The sequence below is a fragment of the Mya arenaria genome, chromosome 17, assembly GCF_026914265.1.
Source record: "Mya arenaria isolate MELC-2E11 chromosome 17, ASM2691426v1".
Taxonomy (NCBI): domain Eukaryota; kingdom Metazoa; phylum Mollusca; class Bivalvia; order Myida; family Myidae; genus Mya; species Mya arenaria.
In genome coordinates, this window is record NC_069138.1 from 3461971 (window position 1) to 3481590 (window position 19620).

The following is a 19620-nucleotide window of genomic DNA, read 5'->3' on the forward strand; positions in this document are numbered from 1 at the left end:
TGTATGACCAAGTACATTGTAGTGTACCATTGTTTATTGCCAAGTGCATTGTAGTGTACCATTGTTTATTGCCAAGTACATTGTAGTGTACCATTTTTAAGGCCAAGTACATTGTAGTTTACCATTGTTAATGGCCAATTAAATTGTAGTGTTCCACTGTTTATTGACAAGTACATTGTAGTGTTCCATTGTTTACGGCCAGGTATATGCAACCCTGATTTTGACAAAATACTTTACCTTTGATAATGAACATTTTACGTGTAGTGTATGTAGCCTTGATAATGACAATGCTCTTTTATGGTTTCAACAATCGTTACTATAATAATATTTGGATATTATATATTTAAAAAAAATCAATATACTTAATCATATTTATTTACCCAATTCATACAGTTACATTAATTTATTTGCAAATTTTACACATATATTTGCATATTATTGTATAAAGAATATCATAGTAATATGTTAGCATTGTTGCTATAAATACAAGTCTTTCTTTTACATACAACGTCTTATTTCGTCTTCTCATATATTATCTAAAGTATTTTTGAACGCTGATCCTGGTTTTTTTGTTTTGCGTAAGCTAGTTCATTCAATTGATGGCACCGAATGAAAGACATATATGCATTTTGGCGGCTAAAACTATTTTTAACTTTCGTGAATTAATATTTTTATGAACGATGTAGCTAATCAGATTGCTCTATATATAATAGTTTGGATGACGTATAATCTTGATCTAAAGCCAAAGTTTGTTGTTTGTTGGTTTATACATATGTTACGTTTCCGACTTGTCACTTTTCCGACATGTCACGTGACCGACAGGTCACGTGCCCACACCATGGTACTATATACACAGTCTATCCCAGAATGATTTTCTCTGATACATATGCCTCCTCTTGGTAGATTAATACGCCTTCTTACCCTGAAAGTATATAAATTAATCTTAGTTTATTTTAAAATATTTATTTTACAAGAATAGGATTTTATAAATAAATAAATCATTGAATAATATGATAAATGATAATATAATAAACATTTTAATTGGAAATAGAGGTCATTAGTTATCATTTCTTCCGATAATAAACAATTTGAGCTAATAATCATTAAAATGCCATCATCATCGTTATGCCGGTGGAAATACGGCCACAGACAGTTTCGCCCGGGCTCGACCGGGCAGCTCGTCGAGCGGCAGACAAAAGCACGGCGACAATACTGACAATTCCGTAGCTCTTGTAAATGTTCCTTGTTTACGTATCTTTTGAATTCCTTTAAGAGATCGTTATTATAATTTATATTTATACATTATTATATTATAATGCCATGACTGTTTACCACATAAAGACTATTTGTATGAAACTGAAAAGGACATATTCAATGTGAAGGTCACTTATAGCGCGAGGTAAAAATACATTTCAGTCACATGATAAGATAGTTGTTCGCGAAATCTTTTACACTCAATAACAACACTACAGATTACTATAACATTGTTACTTTGCGTATTTCATAAATCCTAAATAACGTATTCACGGTTTTCTAACGTATTTGTAGAGAACTCATTATACAGGTCAAAATATATCACTATAAAACAAACTTTAACTCCTTGACGAAATTTAAAATGACTCGGTTAACGCCAATCGGAACACCTCGGCCATCTCCGCAATACGACGAGCCTCCGATGTATGCCGGTACATAAGTTAAAGTAGTCCGTCAAATGAAAATAGCGGCGAAGCTTTCAAAGCTCGTATCTGCCTGTACATTATGTTTAGTGTCAGACTGTTTTCGTTTGAAATGACAAAGCAGCACGGAGTCGGTGTATTATGTAATTGCATTCTTTAAAATTACTCTGCGATCTACTTGCAGCAGCTTAGTTAAATATAAAGAATTCTGGTATTGAAACCCGTCGTTATACATCCGAGGTTGTTTCGAAGGAAAATGGCCGAGGTGCTCCGATAGAGCAACGCGTTTATTCTGGACCATTTGAAGCGTTGTTTTGCCGCAAGGAATTCTTAAATATGACAAGCCCTCATGGAGTTGTTTATGACGAAAATTAATAAAAATATTTTTTTAATTAATCTTATTCAGCAGGTATGTGCAGACAGCTAGATGCTGAAATGAATCACTCTCAAATCCGTTTCTCGAATAGAAACCAGCATTTATGTCCTTTTCGATAGGCCTATAGAATTGGTTTTCCCAGAAAGCCGTATTCAATACTGTTCTGATTCTTATCTTTAGATACGCCTCAGTGAGTTCACTCATTCCATTGGCCAGTTATTTTTACAGTCCAATCAAAACACTGAATTAGGGAAGTCTATGGTGCCTATTGAATACAACCTTGGGTGAAACTCAAACAAACGATCTCTTTTGTAAGACGCGGCCACCAGACTTCAACACAACACTCATCCTCAATCTTCTTACTCGGCATTTAAAGAAGTTACAAGTAACATACATGGATACATCGATGAACCATGACCATGTTTTATTTTGACCTAACTCATTGCGTGTATGTCATGTGTTTGATTAAAATAAAACTAAATCTGTTCTGTTCTTTTCGGTTATGTACATATCGTATATGGACCCGCTCTATTTTCTGGAGATCTTCAGAATTAAACTCTAAATTAGTTTCTGTTATTCGATTTACGTAAAATTAGTGGTCAGAAAATTGAAGAAATCCTTGATCTTTTTTGGCCTACACAAAAATGCAGACACCAAGTATATGCTACCTTTTACTACTGGCACTAGTTAAGAAGATAAGCTTGGATGTAAAAATAGACTGACTGAAACTTACTCCTAATAAAAAATACTCAATTGTCATTTGTCCACACCAAAAATGCAAACATTAAGTATATGCTGCTTTTACTTCTGACACTTGTCTAAAAGGTAAGCTTGGGTGTAAAATTAGACTGACTGAATCTTACTCTTGATAAAAAAAATATAAGAAAACTAATATTAGGTGCTTTCGTCAGAATCGATCGACTTACAATTAATGAACAACATATTGGAAAAATCCTGGATGGACATTCGTCCACACCAAAAATGCAAACACTACATGTAAGTATATGCTCCCCTTTACTACTGACACTAGTTGAAATAGAAAGCTTGGGTGTAAAAATAGACTGACTGAATTTAACTCTTAATAAAAAAAAACATATAAGAAAACTAATATAAGGTGCTTTTATTAGAATTGATCGACTTACAATTAATGAACAGATTATTGGAAAAATCCTGGATGGGCATTCGCCTACACCAAAAATGCAAACACTAAGTATATGCTCCCCTTAACTACTGACACTAGCTGAAATAGTAAGCTTAGGTGTAAAAATAGACTGACTGAATCTTACTTTTAATATAAATTATAAGAAAACTAATTTTAGGTGCTTTCTTCAGAATCGATCTACTTACAATTATAAATGAACAGCATATTGGAAAAATCATTGGCCAACACAAAAATGCAAAAACCAAATGTACGTGTGGTGTGTATATATGAACGCTTGTTATGGTCAGTATACACTAAGACAATCGGATAACTAAATATGCGCATCCACGGTTAACTTTGTTAGACTTAAACACATACCTTTGGTTTACAGAAACAAACGCTGGAACTATATGGTTAGACTTAACGGGACTAGACACCAGATGGTCCCAAAATCGGGAATGCTTTAAAGTGTGTATATCTAGAATTCAAAAGTCACGTAATTAGTGCAGATAAATAAGCCGACGCTTTTTAAAACTAACTTTATTTTACGTGGTAAACAACCCCGGGAAATTTCAAATTGACACAATGCGCAAAAACTGGGAAAGATGCATGCGCCTTTGGCGATGTGATACATCAGTAAGCAAGATTCAATTTTATGTAAGCTTTTGATAGACTGATATATCATACAGCACTTTCTACTTATATTATAATAAGATTATAGGTTTTCATCACGTTGGCGTATTGTATTAATTGTCCTAAGAGGGACTCACTTGTTTATAAAACTTGTGTTGAAACTTATTTTAAGAACCTTACTGCAACTGGCAGATGCTTATTTGGATATAATCTAAAACAATTCAATTTTAAACAGCTTACTTATGCCTTAAAAGGACTGTGTCACAGATTGGCACCAAAAAAGTTTTTTCTGTAACGAATCTCAGGACAATTATCTAATAAAAATTGTTACGCTTTGATATCATAATTGTAAAAAAAGTACCAAAATGTAAAAAAAATATGTTTCGGAGACCAGGCCCCAATTTCTCGAAACTTCTTAAGTCCCTTATAACAGGATTAAGCTAATCTCACTATTTTTGTTATTCTATAAAATGTGTTATATTTACTTCTTCAAGAATTTTTAGAAATTTTGTTGGAATAATCTGTATGATTATCAGAATAAACCATTTTTCATTTACCAAAAAACATTTTCAGTATGTATTTTGGCTAATTGAAATAAGCGACTTAAGCCTGTTAAGCTTAAGAAGTTTCGAGAAATGGGGGCCTGGTTCGAACCCGCGTCGCCAAAATTGAAGATCATCGTCTTATTCACTGTGCTATTTAGGCTTACTCTAATCGCGCGACATAATAAAGCTATACATCCACCTCGGTAATATCACGTGATAACACCGACTAGCCAATCACTCATAAGGAATGAATTTTACCTGGTAGACATACCCAGTAATCTTTTTAATGGAAAAATACGAAATAACTGTTAACTTAAATAAATTGTAAACTATGTGGTACTTCAGTTAGTAAGTTTCAATGCATTGTACACATCGATGCCAAGTTTGTCATTTTTCGACAATTTTCTTTTTTCCCGCTATTTTATCATCTGTGAGACAGCCCCTTTAAGGAAAAAGGCATACTAATCAGTCACGTGGTTAAATAGTTATTAGCAATAGCGATCTATTTGAACTTTTGATGATGTTTTATTATTGAAACAACCAAATTTGTTCCCGTTCCAAACGTTATTAATTGTTCGATATCGGCCGCTCTAACTGGGAAGAATCCCTTTAAAACGTAAACGAGTCCCTTTAAAACGTGAACGAGTCCCTTTAAAACAACGAGTCCATTTAAAACGTTAACGAGTCCCTTTTATACGTGAACGAGTCCCTTTAAAACAACGAGTCCATTTAAAACGTTAACGAGTCCCTTTCATACGTCCACGAGTCCCTTTAAAACAACGAGTCCATTTAAAACGTTAACGAGTCCCTTTTATATGTGCACGAGTCCCTTTAAAACAACGAGTCCCTTTAAAACGTGAACGAGTCCCTTTTATACGCGCACGAGTACCTTTAAAACAACGAGTCCATTTAAAACGTAAACGAGTCCCTTTTATACGTGCACGAGTCCCTTTTACACGTGAACGAGTCCCTTTAAAACGTAAACGAGTCTCTTTAATACGTGAACGAGTCCCTTTAAAACGTAAACGAGTCCATTTAAAACGTAAACGAGTCCATTTTACACGTGAACGAGTCCCTTTAAAACAACGAGTCCCTTTAAAACGTGAACGAGTCCCTTTAAAACGTGAACGAGTCCCTTTAAAACGTTAACGATTCCCTTTAAAACAACGAGTCCCTTACCACGTGAACGAGTCCCTTAAAAATGTGAACGAATTCCACTTAAATGTGAACGAGTCCCTTTAAAACGTGAACGAGCCCCTTTAAAATGTGAAAGAGTCCCTTTAAAACGTGAACGGGTCCCTTTAAAACAACGAGTCCCTTTAACACGTGAACGAGCCCCTTTAACCCGTGAACGAGTCCCTTTAAAATGTGAACGAATTCCTCTAAAACGTGAACGAGTCCCTTTAAAACGTGAACGAGTCCCTTTAAAACAACGAGTCCCTTTAACTCTTGAACGAGTCCCTTTAAAACATGAACGAGTCCCTTTAAAACGTGAACGATTCCCTTTAAAACGTGAACGATTCCCTTTAAAACAACGAGTCCCTTACCACGTGAACGAGTCCCTTAAAATGTGAACGAATTCCACTTAAATGTGAACGAGTCCCTTTAAAACGTGAACGAGCCCCTTTAAAATGTGAAAGAGTCCCTTTAAAACGTGAACGGGTCCCTTTAAAACAACGAGTCCCTTTAACACGTGAACGAGCCCCTTTAACCCGTGAACGAGTCCCTTTAAAATGTGAACGAATTCCTCTAAAACGTGAACGAGTCCCTTTAAAACATGAACGAGTCCCTTTAAAACGTAAACGAGTCCCTTTAAAACGTGAACGAGTCCCTTTAACACGTGAACTAGTCCCTTTAAAACATGGACGAATCGTCTAAAAACGTAAACGAGTCCCTTTAAAACGTTACTAAGTATCTTTAAAACGTTAGTGAGTCTCTTTAAAACGTAAACGAGTCTCTTTAAAACAGTCTCTTTAAAACGTAAAAGAATCCCTTTAAAATGAGAATAAGTCATTTTAAATCCCGAACGGGTACCTTTAAAAAGACCTACGTCAGCCAAACGAACAGATACGAATTCAGTACAATGCCATCATCTTTAAAACGTGAACGGGTCCCTTTAAAAAGACTAGCATCACCTGAACGAGACAAATACGAATTAGGTCAGAACAATGCCATCACCTTTGAATCGTGAACGAGTCCCTTTAAAAAGACGTTCGTCAGCCAAACGAGACAAAAACAAGTTAGGTCAGTTCAATGGCAACACTGGTAAGAACAAACAAAAACACTTCACAGTTTCAGTACAACTTATTTTTCTTAATATTAAAACAATAATTATAATTAACACGGTTAATACATAAGTTAAGCAGTTAAATAAGCGGTGAGTATACAATTAGGCGAAACGAGTTATGAGCACGAAACAGTCATTTTCTTTTTCACAGGAACTACTTTTCGTTCGTATTTTTGATCTTCCGCTCTCACTGGTGACACGATTTCTTCCGCGATGGAATATAGTCCGGCCACAGTCTGAAGAAAATAGCACACAGTTTAAGTTTTCTCAAAGAATAAGAATGAAAAACCATTTGGTTAAAAGCAGGGTTCTTCTTTATAGCTGCACTCTCACAGATATACCGTTTTTACACCTGTTTATATTTTGTCTTGGAAAGAGCAATTTTTTGCGTAAATTTTGCAAACCAATGACAAAAGATTGCTGACAGAAGATCAGATCACAGATTTTCATATTTCCAATCGAAAATTATGTTTTATGGCTTAAACCGTTTAAGGAAAATGCATATGACATCAATTGTTTAACTTAGATATAAAAATCTGTGATCTATGTTTTTGTCAGCTGTCTTATATAACTGGTTTTCTGGCTTTTCGCATAAATTGGCTCGTTCTTAGACAAAAAATAAAAAAAAGTTGTCAAAACGTTCAATCTGTGAGTGTGCAGCTTTAAAATAATAAATAAAAAAGGCAAACCTCCTCGGTGCGTAGTTTCGAAACCCTCTCTGGCTCTTGGCGGGAAAATTTTGACCCTTTGCGCATGCTCGTTGCATCCGGAAGGCTCTGAGTATCGAATCCATCTTGAGATGTGACGTCATCCTAATGCAATCAAGCATAACATACGTTAAATATTTTAAGAATTTTGAATTCATTTCTAGTTTTCTTCATAAATACGATAAAATCACTTTTTTATATAATTTATCATGAGAGTCAGAATTCGCCGGGTGAGAGCGTAAATGATCTACATGATTTTACATTTAACGCCAATAAGAATCATATCGCTTTTACCCCGTAAACTGTTACATTCCTCGTTAGGCCATGCTAAATTGATTTTTTGTTTAGCTTCATCGGGCGGGTCAGTTTTAACCCATCGACAGTCAAGTGTATAAAACCGGTCATCTTTTTCGGTCAAATTTATCCGAAATGTTTATTGATAGATCAATTTTTATCCTGTGGTCATTTCTAGCCAATCAACTCATTTAAAAGTGAAAACTAGACGAAAAATAAACTGTGGAAAACTTCTCCTGGTGTTATGCAATTGGCTGCATATTGATTAAAAAATCGCCAATATGCATACTTAGTCAAAGAAGTATGGCGTGTCTGGTTAGCGTAGTGGTTGGCGCGCTCGCTTTTTGACCAATTAGCAAACGTAAAATCACGAAGCGTTCTTCATGAACAATAAACACAGAACACACTAAACAACCAAATCGGTAACAACTAAAATTGGTCGGCGCGCTCGCTTTTCACCAATGCGATCCAGGTTCGATTCCCCGGCCTGGGTGCATGCGAGTTTGGTTAGTGGTCACCAAGACCGTGTGCCCCAGATTTCCCCATAACATAAGACCACACTCTCAAGCAACATCGTGCGAACGAGAGTTATTTAGCGTGAGTTAATAGAAATAAGACGTTCTAAAGGTTAATAATTAGTTCAACAATGTTCTAAGACAAGAAAAAAATATATGTTGTGATAAGTTCAATACTCAAGACCTACGTAAATTGTGTGCTTGATCGAATGTATATGTTCTGTAGGATTTCCATTCGTAAAATCTGACATCAATGACATTAAGTTTAAACATTTACATCAATTGTGAAGAAAGTTTTGATAACTTATACTATGTCACTTTCGTTGGCACGATTTTGCGCGAGAGTGTGGTCTTGTGTTGTGGGAAAAACCGGAGTACCCGAAGGAACCACATTTTTCTGGCTTGGTGACCACTGACCAAGCTCAAATGCGCTCATGCCAGGAATCGAACCCGGGTCGCCTTGGTGAGAAGCGATTGGGCTAACCGGACATCAATGACATGTTTGTCAAAGAGAATGAACAAAAGCATTTCTGTTGTATCGTTTCAAAATGCGATCAATTATTACTACTTAATTGCCAAAGATTAAAGGGACTGAAAAGCAGATTATAACGCTACAAGAAAAGAAGAAAGTTGTCCAAAACTTACATAAAATTGATATCGGTATGTACAACGCATTAAATCTAAAGCTTATCGTATTGTTAATTCTAGGTAATAGTTAGATGACATGAAGTAACATTTAAATGATTAAGAATGGGCGGAGTGAGCGTAGCGAACGAGTCATTTTTAATCACAAATGTGTGAATTTAATTTTTGTTGCCAAAGCATGAGTGAGAGAGGAACAACGGTCGATAAGTCAATGGGGAATTTGAGTTAGCGGGAAAAACTAATTGTCTTTTTTGTGTTGGTGGGTATTGGTCATAAAAATACCATTTCACATGGGAAAACTGCATGTACACACAAGGATAGGAACCACGTGACTTCAAAGGGGTTCTCAGATTGGTTACCACGGGTCATAACCGACGCAAAACAAACAAGGAAGTGACGTTAATTTTTAAATCAACTTTATGGACAGAAAATATATGAAAATCTTTCTTAGCCTATAAAAGACTATGCAATTTTCTGCTATTACTCAGTGAAATAGTGTATATTTGCTTGTATTTTAATGATGCAATCCTTTGCCAATATTTCCGATTGACGATTTTTTGTAGAATGATGCACATCAATTGTGACCCGTGGTGATCCATGCGAAAACCCCGTTGAAGTCACGTGATTTCTCACCCTGACACAGCAAGGAAAGCATATTCACAGCATGACATCCAGAAGCGTTTCAGTTACTAAGACTTATGTACAATCTTACATCCGTGTGATCTGACGACACAGAATCTTTCTCCCAGCGGTTGATGCGGGGAGCGGCGGATTTCACCCGCCGGGAACCACGCTTCATATCGGAAGTTGGATCGGGGCTCCGTAAAGCGTTCTCGTGATGCGGAGGGCGTGCATGCAACTGTATCACACAGGTGAATACAATATGGGAACAAGATAATATACATGTATAACACCGAACAAAACTTCAGGCTCCAATTTCTCGAAACTTCTTAAGTCCATTATAACAGGATTAAGCTTAGCTCACTATTTTTTTTCTTCAATATTTTGCGTAATATTTACTTCTTTAAGAGATTTATTACTTAAGATAGGAATTATCATTATGATAATCACAATAAACCATTTTTCACTTATCAAAATTCAATTTAAATATGTACTTTGGCTTTTTGAAAAAAGCTACATAAGCCTGTTTAGCTTAAGAAGTTTCGAGAAATTGGGGCCAGACCGGTAAGTATTTTTTCATTTAAAAGGATAAAAAAGGGAAAAAATGTTCTTTTTGTGATAAATATTTACAGTATATACTATTTAGATTTCACTATCCGTTTTTGTACGCATTGTCTGACTGAAATCTGAACATTGAATGGCTTGCCTATCATGTAGAAGTTTTGTTCAGTAAATGAAAATACGAGTGAAGGGATCATGGCTTATGCACATAGTGGTACAATTTCACAATAATATACACAAATATATATGATCAGTCTGGGCGCACTTTATTTTTTCATTCGGAACTCCTCGGCCATTTTTATCGCAAACAACCTCGGATGTATGTGGACGGTTTACAATGTCAGAAATCTGTACACTTTAACTACGCTGCAAGTAGATCGCGTAGTAATTTCAAATTAGCAGTTAAACTTAATGACGTAAGTCTTTGGAATCTTAATTGCAAAGATACACTTCACTGGTAATCAATTTAAACATAGATATACAAATACGAGCTAAAATGCTGCATTTAATTAATAATATAATTTAAAATTTTACGAACTACTTCTACTGATGTACCGGCATAGATTGCGATAGAAAATGGCCGAGGAGTACCGAATGTTTATTTCATAATTGGTAATTTATCTCAAATGAATGAAATAAAGACCAGTAACAACTACTTAATAGGCTGTTAATTTTAGACTGTGTTACTGTACCATCTTTAAACGTTGATGTGATTAGTATATCAATTTATAATCTACATGAATTTCAAATTACAATAAACATATATGCAAACGCCATTATGCCAGAGTTCGCAATAATGTTGGAGATGGTTTATCGTCTATTTCGGATATACTATGTCCTTCCAAGGAGATAACAGGCTGATCCTTCAGAACTTTGTTTAAAACACCGCTCATGTGCACTTTTTTGACGAAATTAAGTGTCATAAGGATTGTTAAAACTAAGAAGAACCTGACGACTGGAACCCTTAAAAATGTTGATATATGCTTCAATATTGTATTCGAAGTCCACGATTTTGAATAGCGTTAGTAACGCTTTTCAACAAAATGCTTAAAGGTTCAAATTACCCCTCAGTTTATGAAACAGTTCTCGTGGGCGAGCGGTTTTGTTGTCAGTTTTCTAATTGTTTATTGGCTGTACCGTCGTGGGTTCGCACCCCACTTTAACCCAAAAATGTTTTACTTTAATTGTACTTTTGTGCTATTTTAGTATCAAGGATTAAAATAATCATATTAGTGCTTTAGATGCATTTCTGTGATGGAGAAAATATTCTCAAAACATCTTAACTAACGCCATCGTTGTTGTACTTTTGTAGTACTTTTAAGGAGACGCTTATGCGCTTCAGTATTCAGAACAATAATTGTGACAACTGTTTCAGCTGTATTTGTTTTATTTAAATATACAAGCACATCATAGAATTTTTCACAATTAACAACTATGACCACAAGCGGCCCCAGGCGCACCCGCCCCTCCCCATCCCGCCCCTAAAATCGTCCAAGTTGATTTGTTTAGAATTTCAATATAGGAGAGAAAAGTAATATAATACGCATAAAATGCACCATTTCGGACTATTAGTTGTAAAAAAGATGAAAGGAGTATCCTACCCCCGCCCCCACACCCACTGCCAACAATTTAAACCAAATATATTTCGGTTCCGAGGGGTGGAATGGGTGCAATGCAAAAGGCTCAACCCCTAAGTTGCACCCCATCTCATATCAACTCCTAGATCCGCCCTTGATGACGTTAATCACGTTGTTAACTCATACATTTGGAGATACTTAGTTTATTTTATAGACAGTTTCTCTCAAACTTATTGTTGACTCTGGCAATAGGACGCTTCCATAAGAATAAACAACTGCAGAACCCATCGTAATGTATTCTAACAGAGCCCAAATCTGGTCAAATTCAAGCAAAGCAATACAATAATCAGGAAGCATAATTATGCATATCCTCCAAGTACATTAAACACGTACAAATGCATTCAGTTACTGCTTAAAAATGTTGAATTTAATAAAGGTATATTGCGATAATTACAGTAAAATTTTAAAATGGGGACATGCAAATATATCAAATAAACATCTGTTTTGAAATATACTGGACTTAAATCAATTCAGCACAATATTTAATTATATGATGCAATGTATATTTTGAAGCAGGGAAGACTTGACCAATCTCACAAGACAGCACAAGCAAATATTATAAGTATCTTCCAAGGCCGAAATTGTAAAATACGTTCATCCCACCTCGAGCGTAGGGTGTTTGCGGACACTTGGTTAAGCGGCCATGGTAGATGCTTTTCTCCCACCTCAGTTTAGTGATAATAGTAAATACACTTGTAATAGTAAAAATATATTTTTGCTGGAATTTTGTGCGAAGTGAAAATATAAAAAGTTCCATACGATACATTTTTTATCTTAGCCCGTGATAAAGATTTGCAGCATGGCTAAACATTTGAACCTATTTATTTTAGGGAGGGAGAAACCGCTAAAAATACATATGGGCATGAATCCATACGATTTGACACTTTTTATCTTATATGCGCTACAGTATGTAAGTTCTACTAGGTACTTGCAACATAGCACTACGCATGCGCACTTCACTATCATCCGGGTATTTGCAAAATAGCACTGCACATGCACAGTCCATTAAACATACGGGTATTTGCAATATAGCACTGCACATGCGCAGTTCATTAACATCCGGGTATTTGCAATATAGCCATGCACATGCGCAGTCCATGTTCATACGGGTATTTGCAGTAAAGCACAGCACATGCGCAGTCTGTTAACATACGGGTATTTGAAATCTAGCATAGCACATGCGCAGTCCATTGACATACGGGTATTGGCAATATAGCACTGCACATGCGCAGTTCACTAACATCCGCGTAATTGCAATAAAGCATTGCACATGCGCAGTTCACTAACATCCGGGTATTTACCTCGTTTGAAGTTGAATACACCTCGTTCTCTTTCTCCTCAATGTTGACCCTCTTGCCTTGTGATCGGGAGTCAGGGGTGCGGCCCCGGAGAGAGGATTTGGTGGAGCTAGGCCGGGAACTACTTTGGAGGCCAACCTGAGTCTCCACTTCCTTTTGTTCATCAACATAAGGATACATGTTTTAAATACATCGCTTAACATTTAACTGCCTTTTGATAGTTTCAAAACACCTTTTTCATGAATATCACCCTTTTATTTGTTTTAAATTGTATAACAGACAATAGACTTAATTTCAGATATAAATAAGAACTGATAGTTTTAAATTTAAGCCAAATTAAATGTGTTTGTTTCTGATATCACATTCTGGAAAATAGGTTAAGTAAGTTGGGATTTAAAATGACAATGGATCCCGTGACAGATTCACAACATTTATATAATTTCTAATGGTTTTAAGGAACTTAATCAATTTTAGAGATTCACAAACTTTTCACATTTTTTTATTGTGCTTTAACTGTTAAGTATCGGATAACTAACTAAACGATTTTTTTCAAGGGATTATCAGCGACCAAAGAAATAAGTTAGTTTAATTTGTATTAGAGTAAAACTGCGATAACTCGAACATGCGAGAACTCGAGAACTGCGGATTGATCAAGGTCGTTTCTAAGTCATGACTTTGATTCTTCCTTTTACTTGAACTACAGCCGACTTATAGGAGATCGTTGAAACTCAAGAAGCCAAACTATTAAGCATGACGTCAAAGATGCCCATTACGACATACAGTCCAACCCCGATGGCTCGAAATCGTTTGGCTCGAATTCCTCGTTTGCTCGAACAAGCTGTAAAGGACCGATTGCTTTAAAATGAATGTAAACAATCCCGCTTGCCTCGAATTTTCCGAGGCTCGAGGTATTTTCGCCGATGCCGGTAGTTCGAGCCAACCGGGTTCGACTGTAATTCATCTTGTTAAGGAACCATACCTCTTTCCTGGATTTGTAGATCCCCTCGTCGTCGGACAGTCGGGACTGGGTGGCTGATGAGTGACCCGAGGCCGAGGACTGAAATTGACACAAGCATTTTGAGAAAACGCCAGAAAAAACCAGGCCCCGAATTCTCGGAAGTTCTTAAGCGTAACAAGCTTAAGTAGTTTATTTCATTGGGCCAAATTTCTTCCTTAACCCTGACTTTACTTAATAAAATAAAGTCCATTGTGATTATCATAAGATAATTTTATTAAAAGGCCTTACACTCATTTGTTTACAAAAGTATATTACGCCTCCAACATAAATGACGCAACGCCATTGGTCAGGACTGGTCACGTGGTGACCCCAAATTTTTCCATATTTGGTCACCAAATTTATATCGTACCAAAATGGCGTCTGTTTTACGATGCCGATGAATATTCCGATGAATAAATGAATCATTTAAACTTGTAAACATGTTGTCGACGTGATATATAGGTTACGGAGTTAGTAGGTGACCCGATATGCGATGTACGGGGCGCAGGAAACGATATTCGGGTGAGAGCGAACAACTAACCCCGTAACTTATAATATTACACAAACATACCAAAACGAAACTATTTGAGCTTAGCTTAATCCTATTATAAGGGTCCTCAGGCCACAATATCTCAAAAACACTCAACTCTCAAACTCAGTCTAAATTAATTTCAACACATAAAAGCATACTAGAATAATACAAAATTTTGTTTGTTTTTACTTTTTTTAAAACATATTTTTTTGCATAAAATGTGTTGATAAAAACCCTTAGTCAAAAAAATATTTCAAAGAAAACATATTCTGGAGTATTTTTTTTTTTTTTTTACATTTTATGCTGTAGAATCTTATATTTTGGAATCTTGACCAAAGTGTCTAACATATTCTATGTGAGAATGCGCCTTTAAAAGGTGTTAAAACATATACGATAATTATTATTTTTGATATTTGTTATGTGTCAAAATGAATTGAGTCTGTGATTTGAGGTTTTACTTATTATTATTTTTTTAATATTTGGGCCGCGTGGTTCGAGTAGTTGGGCCCGACGTTTAATTTTATATGAATCGTACCACGTTATGACGTCATGCCGGTGATTTTTGACAAGCCAATCGCAAACAGTTTGTGTTAAAAAGATCTATTTTTAGCCTACGGCCATTTTATTTCAAAACACTTAGAGCTGCACTCTCACAGATAAACCGTTTAGACAACTTTTTTTAATTTTGTCTTGGACAGAGCACATTTTTTGCGTAAATATCAGCAAACCAGTGATATAAGACTGCTGACAAAAGATCAGATTACAGATTTTCATATTTCTCTTCGAAAATTGATGTTTTATGGCTTCAAGCGTTACTAACGGTTTAAGAAAAAATGCATAAAACATCGATCTTTGAACTTAAATATGAAAATCTGGGATCTGAATTTTAGTCAGCAGTCTGGTTTACATGCATTCACACATACATTGACTCGTTCCAAAACAAAACATAAAAAAGTTGTCAAAACGTTCAATCTGTGAAAGTGCAGCTTTGTTTGCCGTAATAAACTTATTTCCTCAATTTTGCATATACAATAATAAATTATGAGCAGATAAAATGCTATGTATATATTGAATACAGTTGTTAGTGGGTTTATGCAAGAAAAAAGTAATTCAATATTAAAGAGTTCTTCCTAGAGAGATCAAAACGAAACTTATCCATGTAATTGGATTACACGCTAGAATTATCTTGAAATGGCTGATATTTAAATATATTCTCAAAATAGCAACAAATGTTTCCATTGAATTGAGACATATTACTTGATAAATAATATCGGTACTTCTTTCTCCAGATTGCTCATTGTAACTGACAATGTCACTTCTGTTTTATTGTAATATACATAAAGAGAAACACTAAGCAAAGCCAGTGGTATTTTATTACTTTATTTGAAAATGAGACTTGCGGTAAACAATATTTGAGTATTATAGCTATTTCAGAGAAGCATTTATGAACACTGAACAGGGGTCGTCTCAAGAAAGATCAGTTTAGCCGTATATTGAAATCATCTGAATTTACACATATTAATTTTACGTTATTTAGCTAAGTGTTTAAGTTAATTGACCTTAAAGGCCAAGATTAAGCCTTCTATAAGTGACCCTCCCCCAAATCGGGGTATAGTACACAACCTCTGTGTATTGATCTTAATCTACTTGCATTGAGCCCTCTTATCAGATCTCCAACCTGAGTATCCTGCTGTGCATATTTGGAGGTTTCATTATAATATTGGACCCTAAATGGCCCTAAGCCAGTAAATCAATATACAGGAAATTGGCCCTTACTGTGACACCAGTGCAATTAGCAGAAGATGCACAGCAGGGGATTGTCATTCCAAACATTCCTTAAACTAGACCTTTAAGCCTTCTATAAATTCCCCTCCCCCCGCCGAAATTTAAAAAATAAATAAAATAATAATCTGTGTACAGTACACAACCTTTGTATTGATCTTAATCGAATTGCCTAATTGACTTATCAGATCTCCGATCTGAGTAGTTTTGGAGGTTTTATAATAGAAATGGACTCTAAATGGCCCTGGGCCAACAAACAAATACACAGGAAATTGGCTTCTACTATGGCATCAGAGCAATTAGCAGAAGATGCACAGCAGGGGATTATCATTCCAAACATTCCTTTAAGGCCTAGTTTAAGGAACACTTGGCATGATAATCCACGTTTGGGTTGGGGGTGGGTCACTTATAGAAGGATTAAACTAGGCCTTTAAACTATGCCTTTAAGCAAAAAATGAAAATGAGCAAAAAATCAATGTATTGCAATTGCAATTGCAACAGATGATAGGTGATTGAAGTTACGACTAAAATTCTTTACTGAATCGGCCCCCAAAACCGGGAAATAATTTCCCCAGAAGGTCATAGACGCATGCGACCAAATATCAGAGCAATAAAAGATAAAGATCGTATTCAAATGAAGTATATATATTCAGATCTAACAAAGGAGCGAAATAGTGGAATAATTGTATGACTTTAAATGACAAACTTTGTGTTGCACATGCCATATCCTGCCACCTGCTGTGAAAACGCCACATGAGGTGCAATAAAACCATTATCGTACAGTTGAATTCACACTTTCTAGGCATCGATTTTCTACATGTTGAAAAAGGACTAAAATCTATTCCTTTTTTTCAAAACGTGCATTTGAAAGAGAGAAAAATTCTGCACCGTAATCCGTTGGAAGCTTAGCGATCTCCTGACAATAAATAACTTTAAATAGCAAAAACTTTTTTAGCTCCTTCTTAATTTTATGTATCGTTTGGTGACCAACAAAATGTAAAATTCATACCATTAAAATTAAAACAACCTCTTAAAGGGCAAAAAATATCCTAACATATATGTAGGAAGTAAGTTGATATTTTGAAAGACTAATTTCTGAGAACTGTTTAACCATATGTTCCCTATATAACTTTATAGGCACTTATAGGCACTTTTGCTCCACTGGATCAAGTAGGCAATGTATGCTTTCATAAAACCGGTGTTACGGCGTCTGTATGAGTCTTCACATAATTGTACTTTAAATTATATCTTAATTAATTATTTTCCTTTTCTACTTATGTAAGTAACATCAGGCGTTTAAAGATTAAAATTGAAAGTGTTGTTTAGCGGACCTGGTAAAAAATACTTCGTTATAAGACCCGCTGAAAACTAGTTGTGTGTAACCGCTGAGTGCATTTTACACAACAACTATAGAATCTCTTTATAATTTAGGAGTAATCAAGTGCGGTTTATTAAAAGAAATGTATCACCTAGGGGTAGGATTTAATATTTGTTATTGGTCCCAGGTAGCAACCACAAACACGGAATGGATCTCTGTCATGAAACTGAACTCCAGTCCATTCAATGTTTGCAGGCAAACTGGTCGGACACTAAAAGGCAAGAAGACCATCGTAGGTCTGTGGTATTTCTTAATTAGTGACTGACATAATCTCTTTTATATGCATATGTATGAGCTATGGGAGAAAACTCTTCTTCCAATGAAATCGCATGTAACAGTGTAATACTGATAATTGATCATGACGTCATACAAAGTTTTTGTTACTAAATATAGAAAAGAACACTCGACGTATTTTCATTGGGTCAGATTCTTAAGAAGTCCCCATTTGACTCATTTAAATGTGAAGGGTTATAAAATCAAAAATAAGAAAAAGAAAACAAAGGTAATAAACAGAAATCCGTATCGATTCAAGGTTAAACACCACTGATAGTTCACATACCTGCCGTTTTCCTTTCTTTCGTTTCTTTTTTCCGTGCCGTTTATTGTGGTCGCCATACACGATGGCGCGATGATCGTTGGGAGCGTCAATAACGCCCTCCAGCATCAGCCGCCGGATGCGCTCGTGCTCAGAGGCGGCGCGGGCATCTTCCTGCTTGTCCATGACCGTCTGGAAATACATGTAAGTATTTATTGTTATGAAAAAACGATTTGAGGTTAATTGCGTGTATATAAAATGCCCAGGAAAAAAACAACATCTTCTGAGTGTATCAGTTTTTAAGTATCTTCCACGGCCGCTCGCCATGTGCATTAGGCCAATAAAATATTAATATTAAAAGTTGTGAAATAAGGTCGTGATCTTAACCGTATTTTCCGGTGTATTAAACTACTAAAAATATATATCTAAAAGAAAAATAAAGGAACGGCCATAATATAAAATTTGGTCGAGTACAAAAACTCAGGGTAGGTCTGAAAACCGGAAACAAACATATTGCTTTGTTACGCCTTACTGTGAATTGTTACAACTGACCTCATATTCGTCTTGCAGTTTTTCGGAAAGCTTCTGAAAGTATCGTTTGTCGTTCAGTCTGATGACGTCAGTTCCCATCAGGTCACACAGACGCTGTCGTACGCGCGTGGTTGACAGAGAGCTGAAAGCAGACGACATTTTTCTTTAAAATTTAAAGCAGACGATTTGTTATCTCCTGGACAAGATTAACCAAATATTCAAGAAACAGTATTTCTTCGCACATCATACGTGTAAATAGAATGACAATATATTTGTATATATAATTGACTTGATTTGACTTGACTTAAAGGCCTAGTTTAAGCCTCCTTTAGGTGACTTTAAAAACTCCGTTCAGATATCTGATAAGGGAGATCAAAGCAAGTAGATTAAGATCAATAAACAGAGGTTGTGTACTTTTTTATGGGGGGAGGGGCGGGGGCGGTCACTTGTAGAAAGCTTAAACTAGGCCTTTAAGATTAACAGACTAACATGGTAAAAAATATATAAACACTTCTACATTAGCAAGAAAGAAGTGTGTTTTTTGCGAGAAAAAAATCCGCCTTTAATAGCAACGTTCATGTTTTCGATATTTATAATATAAGTATGTAAACTACATTAGTATTTTAACTGTGTGTTTTTCCATGATAATATGAAATAATGCCATTACATTATTGGCAGGACAAAGCAGGTTGAAATCTTCTATTTCAATATATCTATGCATTTCGTAATTTGGCACAGAACAGAGTATTGCTGCTCTCACTAAATTTCAGATAATTGTGATGTTGTTTTTTTTTACATTATAATTATGATTTAAACATGTATTATCATCTCTGACTAATAATTCTACTTATTTGTCAGAGGGTACGAGTAATTGTGTCTGCGTAGGTTTATGTGAGGATTTTGAGTCTGTAACCAAGGATGTTTCATTA

At 35.6% G+C, this 19620-nt stretch overlaps 1 protein-coding gene across 8 annotated transcripts in view; it reads right to left on the bottom strand.

Moving 5' to 3' along the window:
• Positions 1–359: 359 nt before the first annotated feature.
• LOC128224001 (uncharacterized) overlaps positions 360–19620 on the bottom strand; it is a 41424-nt gene continuing 22163 nt past the window's right edge. For 3 of the 8 annotated variants that reach the window (XM_052933576.1, XM_052933575.1, XM_052933574.1), the window contains 7 exons: positions 18713–18833; positions 18185–18352; positions 13916–13993; positions 12940–13089; positions 9532–9678; positions 7348–7470; positions 6483–6894 (listed from right to left, as the gene is read on the bottom strand). In XM_052933576.1, the coding sequence (XP_052789536.1) occupies positions 6775–6894; positions 7348–7470; positions 9532–9678; positions 12940–13089; positions 13916–13993; positions 18185–18352; positions 18713–18833 (907 nt within the window). In that variant the 3' untranslated portion in view covers positions 6483–6774. Of the gene's footprint in view, positions 923–6412; positions 6895–7347; positions 7471–9531; positions 9679–12939; positions 13090–13915; positions 13994–18184; positions 18353–18712; positions 18834–19620 lie in introns of those variants that run through there. The other 5 variants (XM_052933570.1, XM_052933569.1, XM_052933571.1 and 2 more) reach the window with 5 other exon arrangements.